Raw genomic sequence first — 26,765 nt, 5'->3', positions numbered from 1 at the left:
TGGTCTGACTGGTAAAGTATAAAAAACTATAGTGTTTGTATGAGTTAGCTTGGGTTACCATGCCAAAGTACCACAGACTGAATGGTTTAAGCAACAGAAATTATTTCTCACACATCTGCAGGCTGGGAAATTCAAGATCAAGGTCTGGCTGGGCTCAGCTTCTGCTAAGAGCTTGTGAATCCTCCCTTGTTCTCTGATGCCCCTTTCTAATCCTATTAGGGCACCTCTCTTTTGGATTAGGGGCCCAACCACCCTTATGACCTTATTATTTAAGCTTTATCATCTCCCAGCTGGACCTGTATCCAAATGCAGTTATATTGGGGTTAGGATCTCAGCACACGAAGTCTGTGGGGATGCAGACATTTTAAACTATGAACTTTTCCTTCTTTTCCTGCCAGTGCCACCAAGCTGGAACCGGAGCCACTGCAGCAGTCACAGCACTTAGCCAAACAACTGTTTACATGCTTCCCTTGCTGCAAGCACTAGAATGAATGTGATTGTCAATGTGAATAGCTTAGAATACTATAGAAAATAAGCTAGTTGCAAGCCTTGAAAATACGGGGCACTGGACAGATGGTAAGATAGTTGTACTTGTTTTCAGGTCTGTGAGGCACTCAAGCATTCATGCAGCTCACCTGGCTTGGGAAGCCCATTTCTGTGGCATAGCAGCAAGAATATAGTACTATGCATTAAAAGGACTTTTTTGTATTTTAATCCTCTGAGAGGAATGTCAATTAAGTTTCATTAACTGTGTTGTCCGCTTTCCCAGTACCTTTGTCTTATTACCTGCATGTCTTAAAAGAAATACATACTATTAATGCCCTTTTATTTTCCATTGAGTGTACACTATTGAAAAAGTAAGAGTTTTATCATTATTATGTGAATCTTGCAACACTAATGAAACTTTTACAGTCATGATGGCAATTTCTGTATAAAAGAGGCTTAAATGGAGCATTACTTTGAGATTAAACTCCCTAGCTGCACAAAAACAGCCACAATGCAATTTTTAAAATGTGGCATATAAAAAACAAAAACTAAGAACTTAGTACAAGGGATTTCTTGCTTATGAAATTAATGGAAGAGAAAGAAGGAGGTGGTGTTTAAGAGGAGATGGATGAGTAGGAGGAAGAGGAAAGGGTGAAAGAGTGGAAGAAGGAGAAGAAAGTTTAATAATGAGAGAGGCCATAAAATGGATCGTCCTGTGTATACACTTACTAAGAATGTCACTGTTTCACAGAGGGAAATGCTCTATGGTGAGGATATGCATAGGACACGAAGACTTCTGTAGTGTGGTTCATTTTGAGTGATCATATATATTTTTATTCATTCTTATCACCTATGTCCAGATTTTTCTCTCCCAAATCCTTGATATATGCATAAAATGCTGGTCACACATCCTAAATTGACAATGACCTGTACATGAGGGCATCTGACCTGTGAGGCATGTGGAATTTTTGGAAACACTACATGCAATTCTGCTCACTTGGAGACTTATCATCCCCATTGTTCTTCATGGCCACTCCTGAGCAGAGTTGCAATGCTATTGCAATCCACTTCTGACTAATGAGAGAATATTGTGCAGAACCATTAAAGACCAGGGGGAATTTTCCTTCCTTTGTGAATCAGGTGCATTAATGTCCACAGTATGGATGGGCGCAGCCAAATGACACCATGAGAGGACCGTGAGAGGGGTGGGGGTCTGAAACAGCTCAAGCAGCTCACGCGGACCTTCAGGCTTTGTTCTAGTAGAATCATTAGGTCTCATATTCTGATATTTGAATACTGCTGGACAGAATTAACTTTACGATAGGATAAACCAGGCACTATTTAATTCATGACCATCCTCTGCATCTTTTTAACCTGAGTACAATGGATACGCTCATATGTATTAGGATGGTGACTATTTTTTTAAAAAACCATGTCAAGGATGCAGAAAATCAGAAGCCTTGGGATCTGTTGGTCCAATATAGAATGGTACAATCACCATAGAAAACAATATGGAAGCTCTTCAAAAAAAAAAAAAAACAAAAGAATTGGGCCAGGGATTTAGCTCAACAATGCAAGCACCTGCTTGGCAAGTGTGAGGTCATGAGTTCAATCCTCGATACCAAAAAAAAAAAATTACCATGTGACTCAGCAGTTCCATTACTGGGCATATATCTAGAATCATTAACAACAGGGTCTAAAAGGGATATTTACATTCCTATGTTTATAGCAGCATTGTTCATACTAGCCAAAGGTGCCCCCACCCAAATGTCTAATGATGGATGAATGAGTAAATAAATATGTTATGTACATGCAATGCAATGTTATGCTGCCTTAAAAAGGAAAGAAATTCTGGTAAATGCTACAATTCGGATTAACTTGAGGACATTACACCATACAAAATAAGCCACTCATAAAAGGTCAAATGAATAATCCCACAGTAATTATATGAGCTACCTAAAGTGCACATGTTTATAGAGAGAAAAAGTAGAAGGTGATTACCAGAGGCTGGAGGGTAGTTACTCTTTCATGGGCATAGTGATTCAATTTGCAAGAAAAGTTCTGGAAATGGATAGTGATAATGATTACACAACAATGAGAGTATACTTAATATCATTGAGTTGAATCCTCAAAAAAGATGATACATTTTGTTATATATATTTCACTACAATTAACAGTGAAAAAACTAGAAATTAGTGAAAAGACACTATTGAGCAGATGGTGGGCCATGCCAGTAACCAGCTGTGAAACCAAGTGGAGTGTGGCCAGAAGCTCCACACCACAACCCCTCATAGATACCCAGAGTGTATCTGAATCTCTGGTTTCAAAGGCCCACTCTGGCAGAATGCTGTTCACTATAAACAAATGTGGTGGAGAGGCTTTTCCCAGATGGGGCCTGATGCAGCACTGGTAGCCCCTGTTGATAGCCAGTGATAGTTTATGGCAGGGGGTGGTTAGAGCTTGCCTTTCACATGAGAGAGGCTCTTTCAATGTGTCCCAGACTGCTGTAGATCCCTAGATCATTCATGGAGATATCAGGACCCCAGATCTTCCTGGAATGTATCTTCTACTTTCTGGTATGTTTGCCTTACTTGAGCATCCATTGCTTTCTGTTCACCAGATGTAACCAGCAACAATTGAACGTTGCTGTCCTCAGTGTTGGAGACCAGTTTGGTGACCTTGATAGTGCATTGATCAAAGTCCCCATAGATGATTTATTTTGGAAGAATGGCACTCTTCTGGGAATGCTAAAGTGAATTTTAAAATGAACCTCAAAGGATTGGGTGGAAGTGAGCAGTATAAGCAAAGACACAGAGATAAACAAATGTGGGAGGTTAAGAAATGACTAATGGGGTTGGGGATTTAGCTCAGCGGCAAAAGCACCTGCCTTGCAAGCAGGCAGTCGTGAGTTCGATCCCTGGTACCGATAAAAAAAAAAAGGAAACAAACAAACAAACAAACAAAGAAATGACTAATGAATACATTTAAGAAATACTGATTATCCAGCAAATGCCAGTGACTGGTCTGGGGCTGAGTTTATAAAAGAAAGCAGCAAGATGAGCCTGGACCTTGAATGACAGAACAAAGAAATAATATGGAAAGCAACTGTATACCACTTACAGGCTTTTAAGCTGATGAGTAATATGGTTTTTCTATGAAGATTATTCTGGCAGCAGAAGCTAATATTCCAGCCAGTGATAGGATCTGAAATGGAGTGATGGTAGTTAAAAAGGAAAAGGATGTGATGAAAAAATGTCATGGAGGACGAATCTACATCTGTCCTCATAGGGGAGCCAGTACGAGACTTAAGTTGAAAACAACTCCAAGCCTATGAGCTTGAAAAACCAAAATCAGCAAAAGAAGTAAAGAAGCCAACAGGCAGATTTGGTACAAAGTAGAAAGTGATAATACGAGCTGATATTATTTGGCTGGAATGCTTTGACAGCAGGGACTGTGGTCATTTATGTTTATACTTTTATCCAAAGGGCTTGGCATAAGATAAACACTCAGCAAATATTTGTCACAAAGTACATTATATACTTAATCTCATTGAATTGTCACATCTACCCTAGGGAAGTATAATTATCCTGGTTCTGCTATGGAGTCTACTTTTTATTTCGAACTGCTTCAGATACACAAAAATAAAGAATATTATAATGAACACACACACATATATATCATTCAGCTTGAGAAACAAAACATTACAATATTATCTGTCTTCATTCAGGATTCAATAACCATGTATTTGATTACCGAGAGGCTTATAAACAACCTAAATTAATTTCCCTGAGTTCTGGAGAATGGGAAGTTCAAGGTCAACGCACTGGCTAATTCATTGTCGGCGAAGTCCTACTTCCTGGTTTAAACTGGGTATCTTGTCCCTATATCCCCATGGTGGGCGGGGTGAAGGGGTCTCTCATGGCCCATAATGCTTTTCATGAGGAGAAATTAGGAATCTTAAAAGACTCTCCTCATAAAGGTCCCACCTCCTAATACTATTGCTATAAGAGGCAGGTAGGATTTTGATATATGCATTTGGGGAAATATAAACATTAAGACCACAGCATTATCAATATCCCATTTTACAGGCAAAAAGGCTGGAAGTGAGAGTAATTAGATAACCTCATTTACATCACTGCTAATTCATAAGGAACCTGTGATTTGATTATAGACCTGTCAGCCTCCAAAGCCCATGTTCTCAGCTACACCTGGATTATGATGTGTATGACTTCTGGGACCTGCAAATGGAAGTCTACCATGTTGATGGAAATATGCTTTGTAGGGAAAGAACTGAGGAGTGGAAATGTCACTATGGGAATTACCCGTATCAAGGCGATGCTGGCAGTAGAAACAGCATAAGCAACAGTAAATGGCCTGAGGATTTAGATTTGGGCTTGAGCAGTGAGTCTTCCTAGATGGAGAACAAAACAAGGAGACTGTTTTAAAACCCTGCCCATTCACACAGTAAGTGCGCTTTTTGGCTGCTGTGTAGTTTCTTGTTTATGTTCTGATTTTGGCAAAATGGCAGAGCTGTTATAATCCACTGAATGTTTTTTTTTTCTCTAAATCTTTGGTATAGGGAAAGCCAAAGAAGACTTCAGTATTTTTTCATTGAGTTAATAAAAATCCTACAGATGAGGATGTGCTTTTTTTTTTTTTTTTTTTTTTTTTTTAACTAGACAGAACCTCAAATGCATCTCTAACCCTGTCTTACTGGAATGTAAGGCATATCTGGCTGAGGCTGGGCTACGATAGAGACTTGTGCCCTCTCCTCACATAGCACAGTGTTTCATAGTGCTGGCTAGAATTTCATTGAGTTTGTAATCATTAGCCATATTAGCCCCTGAGGAAACACTTCTTGGCTTCACTGCTAGATCAGAAGTTTGAGTTGCCTCGGGAGAAATGTAAGTATTCCGGAAAAAGTCTTGCAAGAGTTTGTTAAGTTTCCAAAACTCTTCAGGCCACTAAAGATCATCATATTTTTGGGAAAGTTCCCACTTAGTATCAAGGTTTGATTTAAAAGTTCCTCTAAGTATTACTATTTGTCATTGGAATATCTATGCAATGAAATTTTCTTAGGATGTTCTCTAGAAGATGTATACAATGTACAATAAAGCAGTTTAGGACTTGCATATGGCAAGTGTCTTTAGAGCTCTGTAAAGATACTGTTGATTGCTTTAAAAAAGCAGAAACACAAAAGGTAGTGAATATATATTGACTGTCAAATTCCTCTTTGTATAAAGTCAGTATGCGCTAGATGAGGCAGGAATAAAGAAGTAAACTTGAAATCTCAGTGGATTCAACCAACGACTTTCTCTTCCCACTTATGAGAGTCAGCCTGGCTTCTCTAATACTGCCTCAGGGATACAGAAGACTATTTCTCATCTCATTTGGGCCTAATGCTGTGTAGTTCTGTTGGTAACAGCAACTTAGCTTCAGAGCAACTTCACTATCATTATTTTCTTTTTACTCTCTACATGTGAATCCCAGATCATCAAGGTAGGAAGTGAAAGACGAATAAAAGGCCAGAAAAAAACTGAACAGATAGTATTCCAAGAATTATGCCTGCCTCGATGAAATTTGAGGTATGATGCAACATTGTAAACTTAAGAGTGAAAGAATAAAAGGTGGAGGGCATGTCTTTCCTTTGGCTTTTCCCACTGGCTTAGTAGTACTTCTTAGTAGGGGTGCTCTTTCCATAGCATCCAGTTCAGTCAGGGTGAGGGGAAGATGGCAAATGAATGCCAACGCGGTGCGAAGGGAAAAGTCGCTCTTGCAACGCATCAGTTCCAGCAGTGAGTCACAGCAGTGAGTCACAGGTCTGTGTGAGATACCTGCTTTAATAACACATCAGTAGGGTGCGAACACTGTTGCTATTATTTCCACTCTTATCCCAAATGCCAGGCCAGCCAAGAGCCTGGACCAAACTGCATGAAGAGCCCCTTAGGCATGCTGCACCCAGAGTGCCAGCAGCTGTGTTCTCTGCCCCAGGATGAGGCCCGGAGGATGCCAGTGAGGGTGGGGAGCACCACAATCTCCACCGCTTCTCCAAGAGCCACAGCCAACACAAGGGCCTCTCTGTGTCCGCGAACCACAGGTTCAAGAAGCAAGGGTCCCCCCCGCCCCACTATGTTGCCCACGTGGTGAGCCTGGGAGCTCAAAACTGAAGAGATCCTCCCGCCTCAATCTCCGGAGCAGCTAGTAACACTGGCGTGGGGTTTTCGGCGGCTTTTCTTGAAAGCAAGCCTGGGCGACCCCAGCCAGAGGCCTGAGGAGGTACCGGCCCGTCCGCAGGTGGGCGGAGGCGCCGGCAGTTCCGGGCTGCGCAGGCGCCCCACGTCCCGGCCCGGCCTGGCGCGCGCGGCGCACCTGGGGGCGGAGCCAAGCCCGGCGTCCGCGCGAAGCCCCCTCCCCGCCCGCCGCGCCGCACGCGCGCGCAGGTGCGTGAGGCCGCGCCCGCCCGGGCCCTGCAGACGCCGGCCGCCATGGAGCACATCCGCACGCCCAAGGTTGGTGGCGCGGCGCGGGCGAGGAGGGCGCGCGGAGGCAGGGGGAGGATGCTGAGCGCACGGAAGGCGCGGCTTCCCCGTCGGGAGTCGGCACCCTGGACCGCCGGGAGGGCGGAGCGGGCGGCGCCGAGCATCTCCTGCGCGCGGGAGGCCGGCTTTCCCTCGCGCTCCTGGGCCCGCGTCCGCGGCGTCGGATCACACCTCGTGCGGTAGAGGTGCGCAGGGAACCAGGAGTGGACGACGGGGAATTCGGTTGCCTATTGAGTAACAAGCTGCTGATAAGCGTTTCCTTCTGGCCTGGGGTTAGGCCTTTATATTTTTATTTTTATTTTTTGATGTTGCCATCCCTGGCATCCCCGAACTGTTGGGATGGAGGCGGGCCTTTCAGTGTGAGTTATACACAGAAGGGTCGAATGCACTTGGAAGCCGTAGAGTCCAGGTTCAGACTGGCCGGCTCGCCCTTGCCTTTCTCCATGCTCAGGCTTGCAACCACGAGGGACCTGCCTCAGAGCCCATCATCAGTGTTCGCTGGGGGTCTTTCATGATGGGGTATCTTTTTGACCTTTTCCAGTGTGCTTAGCTCTTTGGGGAGAAGGATGCGGCTTATACATTCATCAGCTGATGTGTTTTAAACAATATCAGCTTTTACTACTCAACAAAAGTGACTTGTTCCTGGTCGTCCGGTAAAACAGCATCGAAAACATTGGCCATTTGTAATTGTATGGGAAATAGAATTTAGAATGCAAACGGTGATAATCATTTATGTCTGGCGAACACCTAAATTAGCGAAAGAACGCATTTTAAAATCCTGTTGGTTCTCGTTCTGCTACCACCACAGCTGCACCCGTTTCTGGTTTCTAATTTTGTATTAAAAATCTAGGCTCCTAACCAACTTAGGTCATAGTTGTATCTGAGTGGACAAAGCTCAATGGGCCCAGGGATACCACTCATTTCATGAGAAGAAAAAGGCAATTGTTCTGTTATGTCCAGCAAAAAGAATTTATCCCAAATTCTGGACTAGTTCCTGAGTAACACTTTAGAAAAGCCCCTTTAAAATTACATCATGTTAGTAGAAGACTAAATCTTTTTACTTTACTGGAGAATGTCAATTCCAACAGTAAATTTAAATTGCATTGATTTTTCACTGTGGAATTAAATAGTTGCTTCACAGTCAGGAAATTGTGAATTTAGAAGTCAGAGTCATAAACCACAAAGTAGGTGGTTCAAAGCTTTCAGGGTTTAAGGGTACTAAATAATTTATTCCAGAACTGATGAATTTAACTCATGGACACTCTCTGCCCTTGCCAAGGGCATCGTTTCTACTTTCATGGTAAAGGTGGCCCTTTATAGAGATTACTCTGACTTGAATGTTAATAACAAGAATGATGGATCCAGATAGCCCTGGATGTCATTTTCTTGTGGCACTTGGATTTAGGGAGTAGATGTTTTCCAGCCCATATTCCATCTCATCCTGGACTAAGCCGTATGTATAAATCTTAGCAACAAACAATATTCTGTTTTAGTTTGTTTGCTTTTTTGTTGCTGCTGCTAAGCAGGTGCTGTGCCACTGAGCTATATCACATGCCCCCTCCCATTCTTTAAAATTGGTTTCCTTAAATACTTCATTACCTGTGTAATACTTGAAATCACAAATCTCTTCTATCCAGAAATGGAAAAAAATTGGTGGGAGAAGGTGGAGGTGGAGACTTGTCTGAAGTGTCACTAAACTAAGGGACATTTAACATTTAAAATAAGGAAAAAAAATCACAGATTGGATAAGATTCATTTATTCATTCGATTCTATCAGCATTTGATTAGGCACTGTGTTAAGAGCCAGGAACACAAAATAGCCAGAACTCACAACCTGGAAGGGTTATAAATAAGTCACTGTGTGATAGAGGTAAGGTACAAGGTACAGTGGGTGGAGAGGGAAAAATGGACAGAAGATAAGGACGCAGGGAAGCCTCTTTCTCCGAGAGTTAATATGAATCAGAGGGCCAGGAACATTTGAGATAGCCATCATGTAGCTGTGTAAATATGTATTGTTACAAATTACAACCTCAAGGAAGCTGAAAATGGTAACAGTGATAAAAATCATCGATTCTTTGAGGTTAAAAATCATTTTTAAAATTCTTAAGTCAAAAATTGATTTTCATCTAAATGCAAAGAAAATCAGACTACCTTCAAAAGATTGTGAACTGTATAGTTTTAAATGGTAGTCATCTTTATTATTTGCTTCCTTTATATTGTAGGGGAACAGAATAGATGGATTTCCTTGGACCTCATGGTTTCATGCCTTGGGTTTCTAAGGAGGATATACAGTTTATCTGACTCATGGTAAATATGGGGGTAGATGTGATTTTAGGAGAAAAATACATACACATTTAATGTATCTTTGTTTTCCTGTTACAACTCAGGTTACTCACGGACTCGTAGAAAACTATGGGATAGCTGTAATAGCATCTATGCTCTGCTTTAGTCTTTAGGGTGCGGTGTAAGGAGGTGCGTGCATATGAATAATTTGGAGTGCTTTTTTGCACGTATCTCTTTCCACATGTGTGTGCTTATGCATGCATGTGGTAGGGAAAATAACTGACCCCTTTGGAGCACACGCTCATCAGGTGCTTCTCTCCCAGAGTGGTTTCTAGAGGGAAACCTGTTTCTGGGGCTGGCTGGTGTATGGTAGGCTGGAGTGAGGATGCAGGTGCTCCCTATACACATCACAGTGAATTTTTAGGTTTCTGTTTCACTGTGTGGATTTCTATACCACTCTAAAAACTTGCTGGGAAGAAATTGCTCTCTCAGAGGCTCCGGAATAATTTGAGTTGAAGAACTAATTATTATTATTACTATTATTATTATTTTAAAGAGGATAAAACAGTAAAACCAATCAAAACAAAGCAGTGATACAGTACTTTAAAACATTATGAAATCAACAATAGTTACCATAATGCTCTTGACGTCTTCAAAATAGCTGCAGATAACTGCGACATAGTAAAAATCAAACAACATACTAGAATAGAAACAAAAACAAAACAAAGAATGCAATAAAGGATTTCAAAACAAGTCAATAATAAATCCAAAATTGCTACCATAATATGTTATCTTTGAAGTAACTGCTCCTGTCATTAGATTTGACATAAACAAAAGAAAAGAGAATAAAACCAACCCAACAAAACAATGGAAACAATACAGGACTTCCAAAACAAGACCATAGGGAATCAACAATGGCAGCAACTCTCATAAGGAGCTTCCCCCATAGCTGTCATACTGCATACTGCTGTCCTCTGAACCTGTGATCTGCTCACTGGCTCTAGACCTGCAATGTTGGTGAAACACCAAAGCACCACAGGCATCCAGGTGCATTTCACCTCCATAGCTGTCATCACAGCCTGTGTCTTTGGATAAACCAGCCACTTATGGTTGGGAGTTGGGGGAGGTTGGTACTTGTTTGCCAGCCTGTGTGCCAAAAGATGCTGGAGTATGACTGTTCCCAGTCCGCCAGCAGCCCACACGTGTTGCTGGTTCCCAGACTGAGCTTGCTTCCTGGTGTAGCCTTTTTTCTCTACCCCCAGTCCAGGAATGGCTGAAGAACTAATTATATAAAAATGCCTAAAAGTAGCTCCAAGTTTTTGTAGGATTTGGTTTGGTCCTAGATTATGTTAGTATGTCTGAGACTCCAGCCAGGTAATCTCTATTTTTCGTGGAGAGCATTTTCCATTGCATGTGTGAATTGGAGTTTAAAGTGGAACTTGTGATACTCCCAAAACAAACCTTAAAAATGTCTCTTCTTCCTTGCTACCTCCACTCCCTAGGCTGAGCCATTATTCTAAGAGCCTTTTAACTGATCTCCTAATTTGTTGTTTTGCTCTTCAAGCCTTTTTCCACTGAAAAACCTAAGTGATGTTTTAGGACACAAATTGATCCTTTTACTTCTCTACTAAAGTTATTGAGTGGCTTATCATTGTATCCAAGATCTAAAGTGAGAATTCACACAGGCCCTGTGTGGACCTAGCCTCATTTTGTGACCATTTTCTTATTACTCACTATCCTCTAATCACAACTGTCTCTGGTGAGTGCTCCAATTTGACAGTTTTTCCCCCATTGCAGGACATTTGCACTGCTGTTCCACCTGAGCAACATGAATTGCCCCTCTTTCCCTGGTTAAATATCTCATCTTTCTAGTCTCAGAGTGAATGAGATTTCCTCTGAGAAGTTGTATCAAATTCTCTTATTTCAAGCAGACCTGCCTGTTATATAGTTTGTCCTGTTACTTTTTGTTTTTCTTTTATTCTCATTATGATTATTGTATTTATTTGAGTGATATTTGTTTAATGTCAAGCTCCTGTTCTTAACTGGGATCCCTGTGAGGGTAGGGATTATATTGTATTCACCTGTATATCCACAGTACCTAACCCAGTGCTGGTACCAAATAAGTATGTATGTAGTAAATGAATTAATAATTGAACGAATGAATAATTCTTAATTGCAGTACTTTGCTTTTTAGAATGTGTGTTAGCAATCTTCTCCTCATGTGCATAGTACGTGGAACTTAATAGAACTGTGAAGCTTCTAACAGTATTAAATATTTGTGGATATCAAAATGTCTTACATAATGTGATTTACGCATATTAAGTATTTTATGATTACACTTAAAATTCAAACAACATAAAATTGACCATTTTATTATTTTAGAACATACAATTTAGTGGTTTTAATTCATTTACAATGTTGCATATACATCATCATCTAGCTCTAGAACACTTCCTTAACTCCAAAAGGAATCTGGAATCTATTAATAGCTTTAAATTAGAATATCTTAGTAATGTTTTAAATACTGTTTCATTGAATTTAAACTATTGCTTAATCTTGCTCTGTTTTAGATCTGATATAATCTTTTATTTTTCTAAGTTTGTTACCTTCCACTATTGAATAAGCTTGTCTTCTATGACCGTACCCCTTATCTCCTCTGAGAAAGAAATAGGGAAGTGGTGGCAAACCTGTGGCATATGTGCCACAGTGGACACCCAGAGCCTTCTCTGTTGGCCAGAGAACCAAATTGCTCCAGCCAAAGTTTGACAGATTATCAGCATGCAAGTAAAGAACAAAGATCACATTAATTGTGCAAAAGCATGCCAAATGCAAATTTTTGCCTTTCAGTAAAAAGCTGTCTATATCATTGAAAGCTTGTTATTGTGTTTTTTCTTTTAAGACAAAAGATGATATTGTATAAGTTTTTTTCTAAACTAAAACCTCGGAATTCAGGTGTAATTACACTGTTGACACTTTGCTGTAAGTAAGTAGGTTTTAGTTTGGGCTCTTGGTCTCTAATAGGTTTGCCATTTCTGAAATAGAAGGATTGCAGTTCTTAGTGACTTAGGCCACTTGCACTCCTCAGGATCCTGATCCTGATAGCAGATTGCTAGTTCCCTGAGTTTGGTGTCATTACCAATTGATAAACCTATCCTCTTGTCACCCATCCAAACAGCTCATTAGAGAAAGAAAAGAAGTACGATGTTCTGAAATGAGGACTGACTGACCTAAGATGCTCCTGCTCATTGGCGTTTTCCTTTTTAGGTTTATGCAGAGTTCCACGAAAGAACTCATTTTAGGATCTTGACTAGAGTTAATGTCAGTCTCACCATCTTACTCTGAATCCTCCATTTGAACACAGTGGTCTCTTTTGCAAGTTCTCTGTGAGGGAAAAATGTAATGTAGCTAGAAGAAGATTTGCTTTTCCTGCGTCAGTCATTCCATCATTGTACCTTCAGCAGTAAGGGTTATTTATTCTTTCTTCTTCTTTTAGCAAACAATAATTTTCAAGTTATAACAATAATAGAGAGTTTATATTGAAATTGTGTTAATATCTGAGTACATTTTCTCTTGGCATTTTTTTCTTTATGTGCGTAAAACTTAGTTTTCTTAGAAATTTAGGATTACCCAGTTCAGATTTGTAGTTTTCTTCTTTTAATGTCTTTGGTAAGTAATTGGATACTAGGAATGATACTAGGAATTGAACTCAGGGTCTTATGTTTAGCCAGGCTTGTGCCACTTTTAATGTGTTTGAAAATGTACTTATAAATTTCTGTGGAGATACCATTATAACATTAATTATTTCCATTTTAAGGATATTATAATTTTGATAACTTATTATCTACACACGTGATTTCTTCGTTAGGATAGAGCCATACATGAGTTACTTTGTCAAAGAAGATGAACACTTTTATAATTATGGTACATTGTCAAATGTTTCTCCAAAAATTTTTTGTATTTGAAATTTTCAGAAACAAGACATCAAGTATCTTTCTTATAACTTTGCTTTATTATTGAGAAAACCATATAATTTAAAGAGGAAAAACAACTTCATTCTTTCATTGTGTTTTGTTATTAAAAGTGAAGTTGAAGCTGTTTCAAGCATATTTATTGACTATATTGTTACTTTTCTAAGTTATTCATATTTTCCATCATTGCCAGTTTTAGTTTGTGTATTTGTATATATCTTTAATAACAGCTTTATTGAGATATAATTCACATCTACTAGTCACTCTCTTAAGATACACAATTTTGTATTGTTTTTATATGTTCATAGGCTTGTACAACCCCATAATTACTTAATTCCAGAGCACTTTCTCACCTCAAAGAAGAAACCCCATTTCTCCTTCTTACACCGCTGGCAACCATCAATGTGTTCTGTCCCTAACATACTTGCTTTCATAGGCATTTCATAGAAATAGGATGATATAGCCTGTTGCTTTCTTTTTTATTTTACAGTGTTTTCTGAATTTTCCCCCGTTGTAACATGTATCAGTATTTCATCCATTTTATCATTTTTAAGAATATATCACATTTTGTTATACATTTATCAGTTAAAGACAACAAATTTTGGTTATTATTGCTGTTTTGAATTTTGTGTATACTTGTAAGTTTTTGTGGAATTGATGAATCATAGGGATACCAGGTTTAACATTTGAAGGAACTGCCAGATTGTTTTCTGTAGTGACTGCATCAGTTTTAAACCTTACCAAGAATGTGTAAATGTTTCAAGTTTTCAGTGTCCTCACTTACCACTTGTTAATGTCTCTCTTTCTTGTTTTAGCCATCGTAGTGGGTGTGAAATGGTAGCTCAGCTGTGGCTTTCATTTGTGTATCCCTGGTGACTAATGATGTATATCTGCTTTGGAGGAATCCTGATTCATCCTTTGTTCAATAGAATTATTCATATTTTGAAATACTGAGTTTTAAGAATTCATTGTATATTTTGGATATAAATTCCTAATCAGATACATGCTTTACAGATGCTTTCTCTCACTCTGTAGTTTCTTCCTTCACTATTTTGATGTCCTTTAATGCATGAAAGTTGTTAATTTTGAGGAATTACAGCTTATAATTTTTTCCTTTGGCACTTGGTTTTTTAGTGTGATAGTATATTTTTTTAAAAAGGCCTTTTTTGACTGTAAAAGTCAGAATACATTACAGAAGATTTATTTCAAAACAAATAAAACAAAAGTCATAATAATATCCAGAAAGCCTACTGCTGTGTATATATTATTGGCCTTTTTCTTTTCTTATATATAGAAATACAGTTTAAAACAAAATTGTTTCCATTTTCTGTGTGTGTGTGTATAATTTGCAGGGGGCTTTTTTTTTTTTTTTTTTTTTACATCGTGTATCACATTTTTTCTCATTTTACTAAATATTTTTCGAAAAGTGATTTTTTGTTCCTGTCATACAGATTCACAATCTGTGTCTACAATGTAAGTTTTTAGTGTCAGGAGGCAATTCTCCGTGCATTGCTTGCGGTTTTGCACTTTTATTCTGAATTGTCTTTTCAAGGATCATTTTATAGTGAACAACTTGGGAAGAAAAAAATAGTTTGTCTCAGTAGCAGAGGACTAATTTGATTGCTGTCCAGCAGAATATTTTCCTCAAGTTTGCTAACAGCCTACTTACGTGATTGGTGTTTTTAAATTCTACACTCAAAAGTTTCATTCTGTCGCACAGAATCTAGATGGGCTTGTACATATTATTCTTTAGACTTGGTTGAGAGGCAGCCTATGGAGCTAATGTGAACTGCTGTTTGATACATAACATCCTTTGGTTTTCTTTTGTTGTAGTTTTGTTTTTGTTTTTGGTACCAAGAATTGAACTCAGGACCTTGTGTTTACCAGGCAAGTACTATGCCACTGAGCTATATCTCTACTCTTTATGGTGTCCTTTATTCTGTCCCAAAAATCATGTGTCTTCTGCAGCATCCGTAAAACTGTGGGAGTCTTTTTTTTAAGGTAGTAATTATGATAAAAAATCTAAGCTAGCTTACAGTTCTTGAGAGTTTGTCTTGTAATATTTAATTTCTCTTCAACTTTATATTTGTCACTGTAATGACAAACTTTACTGTATTTAAATCATTGTGTAGATCTCTACATTGTCTCATTAAATTTCTGACTATAATTTTATTTCTGTGTATGTTTCAAAGATTTTTGATGCTTTTTGCTGTATTTTTCTTCTAGTACAGTAGAGGAACTTTTAAAAAACTTTTTGCAGTCCTGGGCCTGAGCCTCGTGGTCCAGAGGGAAACCTGACCCACCCCAGGTGGTGCAGATGCCAGCACTCTCAGTCTCAACCCTCCCTGGTCCCAACCCCTTGCCCCATGGAGCACCTTCGCCACTGTTCAGCCAAAGTCAGGAGTTGGCTGGTTGGGTGGATGCAGCCATAAAGACACTGAGGCAAAGGAGAAACTTCTAGGAGGTTTACCAGGGCCTCAGCAGGCTGCCTCAAGCTCCTCCATGGGAGACAGTGTGCCTGGCTGCCAAAGCCTGCAGAAGCCATAGGGCCCCATACGCAGGGTCTAAGGACCACATCTCTTCGTCCCCCACAGGAGATGGTACCTGGTGGGACAAGAATTGGAGAGCATCTGCCCCCCCCTCTTTTTTTTTTTGTCTTTTTCCTTTTTATCGGTACCAGGGATCGAACTCACGACTGCCTGCTTGCAAGGCAGGCTTATGCCACTGAGCTAAATCCCCAGCCTGCATGTGTCCACTTTTCACAGGACCAGGAACCCAAAGTGCCTAAGTGGCATCTCTGAAAACATTCTTTGTGGAACTAATGGTTAATATAATGAATGTATACTGCATTCTTAACACAATAAAACATCTGTACACACGTACAAAGAAACAGGGTCTTCTGCCAAAAAACTTTTTTAAAGTGTTAAGAAGTCATTGGTCTACTAAAACAAGAGATAGATTCCCTTTCTTTCACATTACTAATTTCATGACCTACAGCTTCTTTCCTTTCTCTCCTCCAATCTTGCCAAGAAAATTCTCCACATTGAGGGGTCAGAAGTTTGTCCTCTGTCCTATGGTTGTCTGACTGCCTCACAAGGATGGTGGAAAAAAACCAAGGTTGGGTGGACTTAGAACACGTCTAATGCATCGTAATCCACTGCTTCTGATCAAGGACCTGCATTCAGAGCAAATGGATTTTGGGACTGGGTCTCGTGCTCGTGGAGTGCACTAGTTTTCCATGTTCTCCACCATCCTGAAGCACCTACTTAGAAGAATATAACTATCTTTTGAGAAACCCAGTTACCACCAGCTCTGTGACAATACCTCGAAGGACTTGAGCAAGATTCTCCAGGAGGCTGTATCTGCAGGAAAGCAATGTCCCACAGGCAGTCCTATTTTTCTATAGCCAGTATCCATGGGTCCCAAGTGAAGGAATGGAAATGGCAGTGTCACAACTCACTGTTACTTCCAGCCATGCACTAGCAAAGTGTTGCTTTTTGACCCCTGCCCTGATGCGCTGTGATTCTAGAAGTTATTTTTCTGTTGCTTCATTGCAGAACCCTGTCTCAACCAAAACAAAAAGACAACATTGATAGGTTTGTTGTAATGAACAAATCCACTAAAAAGTACTGCTGTAGCAGTTATATTTTCTTTGTTTTTTCAGGTAAGAAAACATTGTCTGTTGTAGTCAGGGGTTGAACACAGAACAATTAGGATCAACACATGGAGTTTATAATATTGTTTTTATAATGGTCACCAGGAGTTAGCACAGGAAAATGCAGGAGATCTATCCACAACACCAAAGACATAGATTAGTCAAGAGCCTAAACCCCACAGCACTGTCCCACATGAGTCCAGATAAAAATCCAGAGCTCAGGACAATGCCTCCCACTAGTCCAGCTGGAGGTCCAGAGCCCACAAGAAGGACTCACGCCAGTCTCTTTTACGGATCCATGCTGTGAAGACGCAAGGGTCTGCTGTGGAAGCTAGAAAGTCTATGCCAGCAGGATGAAGGAGCTGTGCTAGTGGGATGAGGGTTCTATGCTGGAGCTGAAAAGTCACACGCACAACAAAGACCAGGGCTATCCTGAAAGGCACCACAGCCATTCTCAGCGACACTGAGGCCCCGAGCTCCTTCAACGATAAGCACAGTCAGGTGCATGCCAGGAAGCAGCATGACGAGTTCATCCTTGAGACGAAGCAGCACACATCTTCCCCTCCAGAGCCAGGAAGCAATGCTCGATGTGAGGACCAAAGCTTCTCCAGGAGAACCAACAGTTCAGACAGGAACTCATAGAATGAACCCACAATGCTTCTTTAATGCCTTAACTCTCAACACTTCCCTTCTTCTCCACCTGTTTATCCTAGCAACTTTCCTCAGGTGGAGCATCTTCACTCAATGCCATGCTGATATAATCCAGCTGGCATTAAGTTGACCACCAGTTCTTAATCCATAACATTGTCCGAGCCAAGTATAAAAGCTGTGGTTAAGCATTCCTCAGAAATCACCCACACTTCTTGAATCCTTACTTCTACTAGGTCTAGAAAACATTTGGTTGAAATGTCCCTTGTCACAAGGGAGAGTTATAGAATACCAGCCCAGTTTCTTGTGGAATTTAGGAATCCATGTTCATTAATTCATTGTTTATATATAAATACAGCTAACTGCCAGCTACTTACTAATTAGGTGAATACTAATTAGACTGTGTGCATGAGTGTATGTTAATGAAGAAATGTGAAGAAAAATATGAGGAAAAGGATTTGGCTGGGATAGATTGGGATAGTTATTTTATATTTGATGTCAATATAGTCTTCAGAATAAAATGGCATTTACAGTTGAGCAGAAATAAAATTTTATGTTTTTTACCACCCTAAAAAGAATTCCTGTATCCTTTGGCAGTCATTTTCCCTTTATATTTCCCCATGCTTTGGTTACCCACTAATCTACTTTCTGTATTTATAGATTTGCCTACTCTGGGTATTTTACGTAAGTGAAATCATGTAACATGTGACCTACTGTGACTGACTTCTTTCAGCTTGCATTTTTTTCTGGGTGTATCCATATTGTAGCTATATATGAGTACTTCATTCCTTTTAATCGTTGAATAATATTTCACTCATATGGATATACTCACATTTGTTTATTCATTCATCATTAAATAGATACTTGGTTTGTTTCACTTTTTATTATGAATAGTGCCACTATGAACCTTTGTTAACCTTTTGTTTGGCGGGGTGAACATGTGTTTTCGGTTCTCTTGGGCATATATTTAGGAATGGAAGTATTGGGTTGTATGGAAACTTTGTGCTTAATCTATTGGGAAACTAATATTTTTCCAAAGGTGTTTCATCACTTCATATTCTCAGCAGAGATTTAGAAAAGTTCTAATTTTACCATGTCCTCACCAAAATTTCTTTCATCTGTCTTTTGATTATAACTATCCTCGTGGGTGTGAAGTGGTACTCATTATAGTTCAATTTGCATTTCTTTGATGGCTAATGACCTTGAACATCTTTTTATGTGGATATTGATTATTTTTATGTCTTCTTTGAAGAGTTTTCCTACGTAGTCCAGCTAGACATAAGATCTTGAGAAAGTTACTTGAGGATTCTGAGACCTCTGAGATCTATACTTTGTTAGAGACTGCACAGAGAATGCAAATAACATTTAATAAAACCTTTTTTTAAAATTGGATTTTTTATTGTAGAGTTATAATTTCTTTATAGATTTTGGCTGCTAAATCCATATCACATATCTGAGTTATGAATTTTTCTTCCATTTTGTGAAATATCTTCACTTTTGTAATTGTTCTTTGAAATACAAAAGTTTTTTATTTTGCTGAAGTTAAATTTATTTGCATTCATTGGTTTTTCTTTAGGTTGCTTCTGATGTAAGTATATCTGAAAACTATTGTCTAATGCAAGGTGACAAAAATGTATACTATTTAGGTTTCTCATCCATTTAGAATTAATTTTTATATATGGTATGAGATGGAGGTCCAGATTCGTTCTTTTGCAGGTAAGATTTCAGTTCCTGCAGTTTTTATTGAAACCACTTTTCTGTGGTTTTCTTTTTTTTCCAACAGGGTCATGCTAGGTTGGTGTTGTAGTTAGGGGTTGTGCAGAGAACAGTTAGAATCAGGACATGGAATTTATAATATTTTTATAATGGTCACCAGGAGTTAACAGAAGAAAATGCAGAAAATCTATCTGCAACATCAATGACATAGAATATTTTAGTCAAGGACCTAAATCCCACAGCAGTGTCCCACATGAGTCCAAATAAAAACCCAGAGCTCATGACAATTCCTACCATGAGTCCAACTGGAGGTCCAGAACCCACAAGAAGTACTCACACCAGTCTCTTTTTACGGATCCATGCCGGGAAGGCCCAAAGGTCAGCGGTGGAAGCCAGAAAGTCCATTTCAGCGGGGTGAAGGAGCTGTGCTGGTGGGATGAGGGATCTACAGTGGAGCTGAGAAGTCACACTCACAGCAAAGACCAGGGCTGTTCTGAAAGGCACCACAGCGGTCCTCCGCGACATGGAGGCCCGGAGCTCCTCCGAACACAAGCACGGTCGGGTACGTGCCAGGAAGCAACATGACGAGTTCATCCTGGAGACCAAGCAGCACACATTTTCCCCTCTGGAGCCAGGAAGCAATGCTCGATGTTAGGACCAAAGCTTCTCCAGGAGAAACAATGGCTCAAACAGCAACATGTAGGAGAACCCACAATACCTCCACGCAACAACGCATTAACGCCTCAACACCTCCCTTCTTCTCCACCTATTTATCCTGGCAACTTTCCTCAGGTGGCACATCTTCGTTCAGTGCCATGTTGATGTAATCCAGCTGGTGTTAAGTTGACCACCAGTTCTTAATCCATAACATTTGGCCTTGAACTCACTATGTAGCTTAGGCTGAGCTACTCACTAAGACCATCATGCCTCACCATCTTGGATGCTGCGATCACCACCACACCTGGCAAAAAGACTTCTTAACCCATTTAATTGCCTTAACAGCTATGTAGAAAATCAGTTCACTGTAACTGCATGGATTCCTTTCTGAACTCTCAGTTCTTTGCTTTATCTATCCTTAGGCAGTAACTCAGTCTTGACAACCACAGCTATTCATGTGATCTTGAGTGAGTTACTTGAGGACTCTTAAAAGCCTTAATTGTAACTTGTTAGAGACTGAGTAGGGAATACAACTACTTAATGTGCCATGTAGTAATTTTTATCTGTTTTTGATCATTTTTATCACTACTAAAGGAGGTGGCCCCAGATTTTAATTTCCAGTTTCCACGAAATTCATTTCATTTGACCTACTTACTTACTTCCTTGCTGCACAATGGGTTTAAATATTTTCCCTCAGGAAGCACTCCACAAAGTGCTTTGTGTAACCCAGCTTAGTTTACACGCATGTTTCAGAGCATATTTTCCTTCGATATAAACATAAATCTCTGCGAGCACATGGGTGTCAGTTTTGCTGCAGTGCCTGTGAGGCAAACCCTCAGGGACACTGCCCCACGTTCTGGAGGGAGGGGTCTTTTTGGAATCAAGTGTGGAGAGGGAACTGGAAAATACACTTTTGACTTTTTAATAGAGGAAAGTAACATGACAACATGTGCTGCCATTAAAGCATTATAATATGTTGCAACTGAGCTGTCACACACCTGGAAACATTTGAATACTTGGGAGGAGTAATGAAGACATGTTAGGTTTATCCATATGAAACATTATTTGGTTATTAGTGAATTTTAACATTTCTCCAGTGAACTCTCATTATTAACTGATGAGGTTTGGTTATCACTTCTATCATGTCTCTGCAGGCAAAACAGTATCTGGAATGCTTGCTTTCACAGAACAGATATACATATATTTTCTCATCCTTTTCAAAAGCTTATTTTTATTGTTTTTTCCATTCCAAATAGGACAAGCTGTGAAGTATGTATGAAATTAAACTTCTTGACCAGAAAACCAAAATTCCGTGACTTTCTCCGTGCGATAGTTCAGTTTTGTATTCTTACATTGTACTCAGAGGGAATCCAAAAAGCTCACTTTGTACCATATTTCTTAGGCCAGCAACAGTTGAAACTATTTTTTCTAGTGCCCTTTCCCCTGGTGGACAGCTAGTTGAAGCCTTTGGGAGTAAAAGTACTTCCCAGGACATAAACCCAACCCTTCCTCCCACTGCCATTTAAAATAGTTTAAAAATAACTCCCACTTAAAGTTTTGTGGCAGGCTGTGACAACTTTATAAAACTTGTGTATTTACTTTTCTTTTTTCTACTTACTAAAATACTGTTTATCACAGATTCCCGGAGAAAGAAATTTATTGCCAAACTGTGAAAGGAAGTTTTGTTCTTTCAGGCATGTAGCAAAACACAAGTAGTTTAGAATGCTCAAGGTGCAATTTAGCCAGTTTGTGTGATGGTAGCTTAAGAAAGTGATTTTTGCCTTTAGAGCTAAGCAGATGTATTCAAAGAAAGACTGTGTTCATGCATTTCTTCATTCACTTGTACATTTAACAAGTATTTCTTAGTGTTTATTTTAATGCCAGGCACTGTTTAAGGGCCTGGAGATCCAGTAGTAAATAAGACAGGGGCCCTAATGTGAAACTTACATCAATGTAGAAATTAAAAGTAATACTGTAATTATTTAAAGCAGTGTATGTATCAGCAGTATACACCAAGACCTTAGAAAATCTTCCATTTTTAAGAAATTTATTTTCTGTTTCTTGCTACCTTTACCCATACGAGCCTTCCAGTTGCTTCATACCTCCCCTGTCAGCAAAAAAGCCAGTGTCATATGTGCCACTGTCCTAGGAGACTTCCACGATTCATCCTTGCTACTTGTGCCGCTTCACCCCCTCCTCCTCGCCCTTCAGTCTCTGGTTAGGTGCCCTCACCATCTTGTGCATCCTTAAACACACCAAGCTGCTTCTGCCTTGCACTTTTCTGTTCTTCTGCCTGGAACGCGCTTTCCAGATTTCTGCACGGCTGGCTCTCTTACCAGCTTTGGTTTTCTACTGAAATGTTCAATCATTTTATTGGAGAAAATTTCCCTGAATATGCTGCAGCCTCACTGCTTCCAACTGCTTGTCTTTTTAAATTTCTTCCCCTGTATCTTCTGGCACTCATGAACAAGTAGTACATTCAAGTGTGCTCTCGTGCAAGCGTGCACACACAACACTTTTTTTTCTTATCTGTGTATTGCCTATTTCCTGCCTACCCATCCCCATACCAAAAGCAGACTCCTTGCAAACAGTGACTTTATTTTGTCCACTTTATTTTGTCCACTTTTGTCCACTTTTGTGCCCAGCATCCGGAATACTCTGACATAGGGTAGAAGGGCCATGTGAATATTCATTGAATGAATGAAGTTCCGTGTGACTTTGTGTCCAGGTTTCAGTATCTTTTCAGTAGCTATTTTTCTTCTTTGGCAAGTTATATGACACTTGTTTTGTATTTGTGGTACTAGCAATAGAACCCAGGCCTTTGCATTGAGCTACACCCTATGCCATTTTAATTTTTTGAGACAGGGATCACTCAGTTGCTAAGTTGCTAGGTTTGAATTTGAGGTTCTTCTGCCTCAGCCTCCCAGAGTGATGGGATTACAGGCGTGCACTACCACACACAGCTAATTATGGCACTGTTTTTTGTTTTTGTAGATGAAGTCCTTTTTTTTTTTTCCTTTTCTCTTGTTTCTGCTCTTACAATATATTCCATAATCAAATATTCTTTATCTTGTCTGAAAGTTCAAATTCAATGTTAAAGCTTTTTTGGTTAATCATCTCTACATCTACTTACAAGCACTCATGTAACATTGTTATTTTTATTCACTGGAAAATATTTTAGTGCATGTGTTAGTCATTAGGATACAGTGGTGATAAAAAAAAAAGTGATGTCTGTCCTGAAGGATCCTACGGTTGAGGGTAGCTGTGATACTCTGTAGTTGTGTTTATTGTTCCTGGAGGCCACAAGGCTCAGGTCTGCCTCTCTTTTGTCGTCCCCCCCCCACCACCATAGCTTTAACATCATTGTTCATGGGCCTACAGGAGATAGGAGGGATAAAACAGCTAGTGCTTTCCTCTAGAATGTGTGTTCCTGGTAACAACTGGAATACAGCAGACCCAGGGCTGGTTTAACTCAAGTTGTTGTAAGTTGGGACTGTTTTTCCCTTAAGAAATAATGAAAATACCCATAATGCATTTCAAACTTGCCAAAGCACCCCTTAACCTTTTCATAATGAAAAAGGGTTGTATAATGTGCATGATAGACCAGAAACACCAGTAATTTTCCTAGTGTAGTCACCAAAAAGTTATATGCCTAGTTTGCCAGAAATAATTTCATACTGTACTCACCACTCAAGTTGAGATCTTTGGCTTTCAGCAGGGGAGGATGAAATGGAAGGGATTATTGTTTATAAGGAGAATCCCTTTTCATAAGAACATCAGGAATCTGTCTCTCTGATATCCCTTCTCTCCTTGGGAGACTCTTTAGGCCACGAGGGCTTGCTTCTGCCTCACTACGTCTTAATCTTTTCAGAACTAAAAACCAGTGTAAGATTGCCTGTTTCTGTCTTTTCTTCAACAGTGTTATGTAGTATGACATGATATTGTCATTAAGCAAGTGAATGCAGTAATTGGCTTTTTCTTTGGGTCAAATTTCTCTACAAATGTTTGTAGCTCTGTCCATTTTTTTTTAGGATTTCCTTTATTTCAGAAGAACTTTGCTGCACTGATTGTTGATACTCCCCTTCCTCTTCAGAAAGCTCAACTGCCGTTTTCTGTTGCTAAGCTAGTTTCTCTGTGAGCAGTTTCTCTGAATGTTTCTCTACCAGTTCCTCAGTATCACCTCTGCCTACTTGCAAGCTGATGGACTCTGCTACAGTAATAGTGTCATCAAGCACAGGGTCAGTTGAAGATTCTAGTTCCTCTACATAGCCTTGGAAGTGTCTCTCCAGGTCTAGCGTGGTGGTACAGGCCTGTAATTCCAACACTTGAGAGGCTGAGGCAGGAGGATTGCCACAAGTTGTCTATACAGTGAATTTTAAGTCAACCTGAACTGCATGATGAAACCCTGTCTTAAAAAGACAAAAACAAAACCAAGTTTCTCTCCAGTATAATTTAAGGCTACACTTTCTTCTAGGCAGGTATCAGTATCCTTAGATAGACGTTGGCCCAGGATTTCTCAATTAACCACATGTGGGAAAAGGTGTTGTAATGTTCCTTTCAGAACTCTTTAAGGATTGAATCTGTAGCAGACCTTCTGGAAGCATTTCGGGAACAGTTCCTTGTGTTTAACTTGTTGAAGTTTGCTATAACTTGCTGATCCATAAGCTGCAGTAGGAGTGTTATGTTAGGTAGGAGAAACTCAACTGAGATCCATGAGAATTCTTCAGTCAGTTCTTCCAAATCTTGAGCATAAGCAGGAGCATTGTCCATGATGAAGAGAGCCTTAAATGGTAAGGCTTTGTTTTCTAGATTTTTCTTAACAGTGGGAGAGAAAGCCTCCCTGATGCACTTGGTTTTACCTTAGATCTCCACATGGCCCCGAGCCTATACTTTATAACTTTATGTTTTCTGAACACTAGGAATCTCGGAGTGATGAACCAAGAGAGGCTTTATCTTGAGATCACCACTCGCATTGGCACATAGCAGTAAAGTTAGCCTATCTTTCATAGGCTTGTAGCCTGGCATGTTTTTCTTTTCCTGGGCAGTGTTATGTTCTCCTGGGCATTTTCTTCCAGTTTCATCACAGTGGAAAACTTGATGAGAGCAAAAGCCATTTTTCTGAGTCATCATTTTGAAGTGGTATATGTAATTTTCAGCAGCCCTTTTGTCGGCGCTGGCTGCTTCACCATGATTAGTTACGCAGTGAACCCCAGTTCTCACTTTAAAATTGTGGAATCACCCCTTTCTGGTGAAATGTTCACCATTATCACTCATTGATGGATTATGCTTTATGAGCTCTAAATTAGAGCCTTAGCTTTTTCACAAATTATAGACTCAGGCTATAATCTTCCATCTGCCTTTCATTTAATCTGCACTAATAATAGCCTTTCTATCTCATCTAACACTGTTGATCCTGACTTGCTAATTTGAGTAGCACCTTTAGCAACACTAGCTTCCTTATCAAATCTTTTCTCTGTAAGATTTCCAAGATGATGGATTTTGACCTGCTGTACATACTAGTGAGATCAGTGACACAAACACTACTGTCATGTTTCTCCACTGTTTCCTTCTTTTTGATTGTGTTTGCTTTATTTTCCCATCTTTCTTTTGTTCTTTTCTAACTTTTTGGAGGCCAGTTTGACAGCAGTAATCATAGGGATTGTATAAAGCTTTGACCAGGGGCTGGAGATTTAGCTCAGTGGCATAAGCACCTGCCTTGCAAGCATCAGTCATGAGTTCGATCCTTAAAAAAGAAAAAGATAAAGCTTTGACCAATCATGTCTACAAATAGAGGCATCTGGGCTCAGACTGATGCCTTGTATGCTTTACGTATGCTTTTCTGGCATCGTTAGTCTTTATTTCTAACTGCACAAGAAGCTAGCATTCAGGTTGTAGCTCGAGACTTTGGTGATAAGTTAAAGCTAAAATTCCTATTGTAACCCAGGTTTTTCCTATGCAAGGTTAGTTGTAACTAACAATCAATCCACTGTAATACGAGCTTATAGGAAGACAGGGTAAGGTAAGTGAGAAGTAAGTGATAATGACCAAAGTGTCACAGCAATGCAAAGGACAGAATGATTTTAGTGGATGGGGGCGATTAAGGTAAAGTGTTATTAAGGAAATGGATCTTGGGTATTAGGCTACAGGGAGACATGTGGTGCTGGCCTGTGATATCCTTGCTGTCCTTGGTAGCCTCAGAGCTCACTGTAATAGGCCAGTCATGCAGCTGCTTCTTGTTAGTCTCAAAAGAGACTGCACACCTTTGTGTCTGCCAGATGTTTTGCTGTATACTTTTTTCCCAGAATGGGAGTGATGGACTTGTGAGGGCTGCACTGGAAGGTAAGAAAATGTGGTGATGGTGTAGTCTATCACTGAAGACATTGGAGCCTGGCAGTGAGGCACGAGAATGAGTGGACGGGCTGGAACCTGCCTTCTCAGGGGTGGATGGACTATACCCCTTTGTCTTCCGGCCCCCAGTTTGCTAGCAGTTGGTGGGAGGGGTGTAAGACTTGCTTCTGTCTGTGCCCTGTCTCCTCTCTTTGGACTAGTAGTGAGTTCCATTTGACACAACTTGCCCTTAGTAAAGTGTTTTCTGTAGTTCCCAAAAATCTGTATAAGTAGACAGTTTAGTCCTTTGCTATTAGTGCCTTTGTCATAAATATATCAAAGTTAGAAACATTTTAGAATTTTAGAAATGACTTGAGGTAAATCATCATCATCACAAAATAAGCCTTTGACTTTTGACGTTGCTTTAGGGCATGGTATTTTTCTTCCGGTGTTCTTACTTTTCAAAATGACTTTATTGTTTTTAGC

The 26,765-nt window shown here is 39.8% G+C and overlaps 1 protein-coding gene across 3 annotated transcripts in view; it reads left to right on the top strand.

The window, feature by feature from the left end:
- The first annotated feature begins 6,848 nt into the window (after positions 1-6,848).
- Mtmr7 (myotubularin related protein 7) overlaps positions 6,849-26,765 on the top strand; it is a 112,024-nt gene continuing 92,107 nt past the window's right edge. The window contains exon 1 of one of the 3 annotated variants that reach the window (XM_063234607.1): positions 6,849-6,995. In XM_063234607.1, the coding sequence (XP_063090677.1) occupies positions 6,972-6,995 (24 nt within the window). In that variant the 5' untranslated portion in view covers positions 6,849-6,971. Of the gene's footprint in view, positions 6,996-19,668; positions 19,858-24,721; positions 24,743-26,765 lie in introns of those variants that run through there. The other 2 variants (XM_063234606.1, XM_063234608.1) reach the window with 2 other exon arrangements.

The sequence above is a fragment of the Cavia porcellus genome, unplaced genomic scaffold (assembly GCF_034190915.1).
Source record: "Cavia porcellus strain 051 isolate PalLab524CR breed Dunkin Hartley unplaced genomic scaffold, mCavPor4.1 scaffold_24, whole genome shotgun sequence".
Classification (NCBI taxonomy): domain Eukaryota; kingdom Metazoa; phylum Chordata; class Mammalia; order Rodentia; family Caviidae; genus Cavia; species Cavia porcellus.
This window is presented reverse-complemented; position numbering and strand designations above follow the sequence as displayed.